Here is a 6,031-nt window from a genome sequence, read left to right on the forward strand (position 1 = left end):
ATCTCCAGAACTAGTATTAAGACGAAAAATTGTAGTTAATGGTAGTTTATTAAAAACCCTAGGTGCAAAATGGTTTATTAACCCAACGCTCTCTTCAATCCCTAGACGTAAATATAGGCAACTAGGTGTGGGTTGTAATAATTAGATGCCTAGGCCGATAGCCATTCTCTTCCACCCTACGGAAGCCTATGCCGCTTGTTTGTGGTGTAACTCGGTGCATTTTCTTTGTTCGTTAATCACGTTTTTCTTTAGACTTGTGTACGTTGCCAGTAATTTTCTTGTTAAAAATAACCATTGTGTTTGTATTTTGGCGCTAATTTCGGAGGGAATTTGACTAAATGTACATGGAATTTAAATCATCTCGTTGCTATTATTTTGATGTGAAACATAAAAGTAGAATAAAAAAGAAAGTCTCGTTTCAGGTTAATTTTAACTGTACCTAAACTTTTTTGGTGTGAAATGAAAGCATAAGCTTTAGTTTTTTTTGTCCTTTGTCCCATTGTAGTTGCCTACGAGGGAAGGATTGACTACGCCTAGGAGTGCTCGCGCTCCTATAGGCCGTAGACCTTCTACGCTCCCACATCAGCGTTTGAAAAAGGAGGTAAGACTTAATTCAATATTTAACCTGTAATGAAACCTCCAACATATAAAGAGTTTACTTCTGATAGAAGGCGGAAAGTCCTCCAGAGATGGATTCGCCGGGTAGTGTTGGAAGTGACTTACGACGGCAAAACGAGGAGCTTCGTGCTCGACTGGCTGGTGAATCTGCTGACCATAAGCGGAGACTTGACGCTTACCGGCGCGCACAACAAGGCCAAGCTGCCCTGGTATCAAGACTACAAGCCAAGGTATTTTTTAACTTTCAATTTTATAAAGCGACCACGCCGACAACAAATTGGAACAATTTGGGTTAAAAATGTTTTGAAAACCAAAATACATATATATTTCCTTCCAAAAAGGGTTTCTTTGAATAAGTAAAGATATTTTATGCACATTAATTTGGTCATTTATTTTTCATAGAACACTAATTAACATTTTAGTACTGGCTGCATGGCAACATTTATCTTGCAATGTTTTTGTTTTCTTGTCAAATGTCATCTGTTTTTTTTAAATTTCGAATTATATCTTGAGACTCTCAAGTTGGGAGTCGTTTTAAAAGTGTGAAACAAAAAAAGTAATTATTATTAACTTCATTGTTTTTATTACTAAATTAACTTTAGTATTTCAATGTCTATATGAAAGTGAAATATCAATTATTTTGTAAACTAAGGTGCTGCAATATAAGCAGCGATGTGCCGAACTGGAAAATCAGATGGAGTCTACTCCTCGCAGCGAGCCCTCGTACCATCAGCCCAGCAAGACGTGCATAGCGCTTCCAGCGCCAGTCTCATCTTCATCCGATACACGAAGAGACGAGAGGATCACCGACTTGGACACTGCAATACGAAGACTTGATGAAGAGAAACGCAAGTAAGAATTGAATTACTATTATATGAAGAATTGAAGTGCTAATATATATTTTTTTTAATTTGAAACAATATTTTCCAGGTGTGAAAAACTGGTGTCACAAAATAATTTATTGAGGGAGCAACTAGAAGAGTCACATCAACTGAATGAAGCCCTCACGAATGACCTGCAGAAGTTGACCAATGACTGGGAGGCTCTCCGGGATGAAATGGCCATCAAGGAAGATGAATGGAAGGATGAGGAACAAGTACTGTTTATAGTTTTTAAACATACTGTTTAAATTGTTATTGCTACACTTTTTATTTATTAATAGTTACTGTTATAGTAAACTTTTAACATCTATAGAAATGCAGTTAAAAATCATTAAATCATTGACAGGTGAAGCACAAAAGAAAGACAATTTTAAGCACTTTTTGATTATAATATTTAGATATATTAACCGCACAAATAGCTATAAATCAACTAAAATCGATGACCCTCAGATCAGTTTCCTTGTGTTAAGTAGATCAATTAATTGGCCGGCTCAGAAAATTACAGTACATCATGTTGAAGCATAAATGCAGACTAATATATCAAGTCTATGTGACTGATCACATATATTTCTGAAACTATGAGTTGTTTCAAAGCTGATTTACACACATTTAAGATAACAGCCTTACAATTAAATAAACTTAGCAATTTTTTTACTATTATTTGCTTATAGTTTATTCCTAACTTTTACTTTATACTGTGTTTATTTGTAAGGGTGTAAATGTTTATCCCTACATTTTATATTACACTTATTTAGCTTTAATACAAATGATGTAACATTTCTAGGCCTTCAATGACTATTACTCGAGTGAGCACAATCGTCTGCTGAGCCTGTGGCGGGAGGTGGTGGCAGTAAAGCGCTTCTTCTCCGACCTGCAGACCAACACCGAGCGAGATCTGTACAAAGTGAAGAACGACTTTGATTCCGTCACCCGTGATTTGGTCGGGACTCTCAGTGGATATGCCATAACAGCATATGCTAATCAAGATGTGAAGGTACTTTTAATTCTATAATAGTACTTTTTGCCCATGACTCTGTCTGTGTGGAATAAAAAAAATTAAAGCAAGTAGCCTATGTGTTCTTGTTGTGTTTACATCTATGCCGAATTTCACCCAGATCTGTTCAGCCGTTTAAGCTACAAACTCTAATAAACATCCATCCATCCATCTAAATTTTCGCATTTATAATATTAGTATGATTCAATCAGCTTATATATATTTTTTAATTCAATAATATATCTTGCTGTTCCTGTTTATCTTTTAAGGTTAATTAATAAATATTAATAATATACAATTTCAGCCTGAGGTTCATCAGCCATTACCGACCACTCCCAGTGCAAATGTGGACACGTTACGTTCAGAGCTGCGCGACGTGACGTCACAGCGCGACGCCGCTACGTCAGAGCTGAGGGAAAGAGACGCACGTATACAACGCCTGCTCGGAGAACTGCAGGCATTGGTCAGTTACCGTTAGAAAGAGATAGATATATTTACAACTCGCAATAAATCTCTCTTGGAAAGCATTTAATATAGAAAAAAGTATTTAAGAAGCGTTATAATTTAGGAGGAGCGTTGTGACTGTGCGGAGTCTCTGTGCTCGGAGGCCAACGTGATGCGTTCCGCGCTGGAGGAGGTGGCGCGCGCGCTCATACACGACTCGGAGACTGACACGCCCACACATATGCATATCTCTTCTGATAGGTTAGTGTGCATACATATAGTTGTCTCTTTCTAACACAAGGATTTTTGTCAAATAAAAGACATTTCAATTCCATAGTACCTTAAAAACCTTTAGGTTTATAACAAACTAGAATAATCAAACAGCTGTCTGAAATCGGGTCAGAGTGAGAGACAAAAACGGGATATCGTATCTTCTATCTCTTTCCAGTAACAAAATGTAATGGTTAAAATTACTCTTTTTTCCTGGTTCTTATTGATATTCTTGATTAATGAAAATTGTAAATAGGTTTTGTCTAATGAATGTATAGGTCTCCGAAGCGCGGCGTGCCGCAATCCGCGAACGCGACGGCGTTCGCTGAGAGCACAATATCCGCGCTGCAAGCCGCGCTGCACAAATATCAAATACAGATACACGATCTACAGGTACAAAACCTATTCCATGTAGTTAGACTTAAATTTTTATCTTTTTTTATAATTAATGTATTTTTATTTGTGATACAGACTATACATTTTCACGCTATTTCATTAGGTGTGTGACATAATTGGAAATAATTGTGACAAAAGCTCAAACCAATATAGCAAAGCCAATGCCCTTCATTGTTATTTTTAAGCATTTGCAATTGAAAATATTACGGAATGTAAACAATAAAATGACTTTTTTCCGCGGATGAAGCCGTAAGGAAACAGCTAGTTTTTAAAACGTTACATTTGTGTGTGTTTGAGTTATTTTGTGTGTTACAGGTGAAACTGCAGAACAGCCGCGAGCAGGTGGCGACGAGCCGCAAGCAGTGCGACGTCGCCGACAACAACGTCGCCTCGCTGGAAGGCAAAGTACACGACTTGCAAGGTATCAAATATTATTATACCTAACTTTACCAGAATGACAAAGGAAGTGTAACAGAATGACAAAAAAAGTTTACCTGAATGACAAAATGAGTTTATGCGAATGACAGGATAGGTTTAACAGAATGACAAAAAGAGTTTATGCGAATGACAGAGAAGATTTACCTGAATGACAAAAAGAGTTAATGCGAATGACAATGAATGTTTACCTGAATGACAAAGAGGGTTTACCAGTAATTCAAAGATGGTAATGTTTTTACGCAATATTTTTCGTGGATTATTTGCCCGACTCAATTAATTAGTATTTTTGCCTATAATGTTGTTTTTTAATTGATTTTTACTCTTTGAACTCACAATACAAAAATGTGTTACAGTTAAATTGGACCAAACAAATGCCGATCTAAACCAAGTGGTACAAGAGCGAGAGTCGCTGCAGAAGACAGTAGAAACGCTCAGAACTGACAAGAACAATCTAGAAAGGAATAGAATAGAAATTAATGCAATGGTAAGAATTTAATTATTTCAAAAGTTTGTAATATTTTTGGCAATAGTTACAAATACATTTAAAATATGTATTTGTGTTTTTTTACCAGGTTGAGTCTTTAACATCAGATTATGAGAAACTACAGAAGATCAACACACGACTGGAGAAGAATATAGAAGTTCTAGAGAATGAGAAAAGATCTCTGAACGCTGAAGTGGATCATTTACAACGTGAAGCAACTAACAGGGAATCTGTTCTAAGGTGAAATGCTAAAAGCTATTATAAGAAATGTGAAAGGTTAGATGGATGGATGTATGAATGTTTGTTAAAATGTAGTCTTAACTGCTGAACGGATCTCGAAGAAATATTATAGGTAAAGAAGATAGTCTCTGGAACAAATATTCAATTTGTTTATTTTTTATTCTACGCGGACGTAGTCGCGGGCGATAGTTATAGATAGTTTATTTAGAAATTATATTTTATTTTAACGATCGAGGACACTATCGTATACTAATCGATTTTTTTTTAATTTGACGTAATATTAGGCGTTTCGTCGCACTTGAATCTTTGTGTATATTCTGTTTTTTTTATTCTATTGAAATTTTACCCAAAACACAATTTAAAATTATAGACAAATGTATAGCTAATATAGCCCTACAAAAACTATAGGTCCACTAGACCAAACCAGTAGTCGGTGGCTCAGTATGTAATATCATCATCATCACCAGCTCACTATAGGTCCCCACCGAGGGGCTCGGAGCCTACCCTAATAAGGGGGTGACTAGGCCATAGTCAACCACGCTGGCCCAGTGCGGGTTGGTTGATTTCACACATATTTTTGAATTTTTTCGCTGATATTGTGCAGGTTGCATCACGATGTTTTCCTTCACCGTAAGAACGTCGGGTTAATTATGTATATATGAAAATTCGGAAAATCGAAAATCACATTGGTACATGGCGGGATTCGAACCCAAGACCTGTAGATGTCACCAGCCAAGTCAAGTGTTTAAACCACTAAGCCACCGACGCTCTATATAATAGTATATAATGTACTGTATATAAATAAAATACATATAACACGAATAGATAAGATACGAAATGAGTAAATTAGAAGTTTGAGAGTAGTCCCAGTGGTAGAGAAGGTGAGGAGTAAAAGGTTAGCATGGTATTGGCATGTTATGAGGAAGGATGAATCGCATGTTACAAAGAAAACGTTAGTTATGAGTGTGGTACATCGGTAGAGGTAGACGTAGAAAGAGATGTATGGATTGCGCGAAAGACATGATCTAGAATGGAGTGATGACTGAGATGACGTATGATAGAGTTATTTAGAGGACAAAAATTATGATGAAATAAAATAGATATATAATATATATTTTGGTCCGTGTGTCCGTGTCCGCAGGAGCGAGGAGGAGCGCTGCGGGCGGCTGCGCGCGGAGCTGGTGTCGGTGCGCGAGGAGCTGAACAAGGCGGCGTTGGCGCGCGACCTGCTGCACCAGCACAAGCTCGACACAGACTCCGTGCTCT

General features: G+C 37.1%; 1 protein-coding gene across 1 annotated transcript in view; it reads left to right on the forward strand.

Annotated features, from left to right (window-relative positions):
• The first annotated feature begins 526 nt into the window (after window positions 1-526).
• LOC106106194 (rootletin-like) overlaps window positions 527-6,031 on the forward strand; it is a 20,891-nt gene continuing 15,386 nt past the window's right edge. Inside the window, 12 exon segments of the mRNA XM_013286742.1 lie at window positions 527-601; window positions 669-848; window positions 1,271-1,470; window positions 1,549-1,714; window positions 2,284-2,493; window positions 2,798-2,956; window positions 3,062-3,198; window positions 3,486-3,600; window positions 3,919-4,024; window positions 4,395-4,525; window positions 4,614-4,765; window positions 5,907-6,024. Coding sequence (XP_013142196.1) covers window positions 690-848; window positions 1,271-1,470; window positions 1,549-1,714; window positions 2,284-2,493; window positions 2,798-2,956; window positions 3,062-3,198; window positions 3,486-3,600; window positions 3,919-4,024; window positions 4,395-4,525; window positions 4,614-4,765; window positions 5,907-6,024 — 1,653 coding nt within the window. The 5' untranslated portion in view covers window positions 527-601; window positions 669-689.

The sequence above is a fragment of the Papilio polytes genome, unplaced genomic scaffold (assembly GCF_000836215.1).
Source record: "Papilio polytes unplaced genomic scaffold, Ppol_1.0 DF822289.1, whole genome shotgun sequence".
In the NCBI taxonomy this organism is placed as follows: domain Eukaryota; kingdom Metazoa; phylum Arthropoda; class Insecta; order Lepidoptera; family Papilionidae; genus Papilio; species Papilio polytes.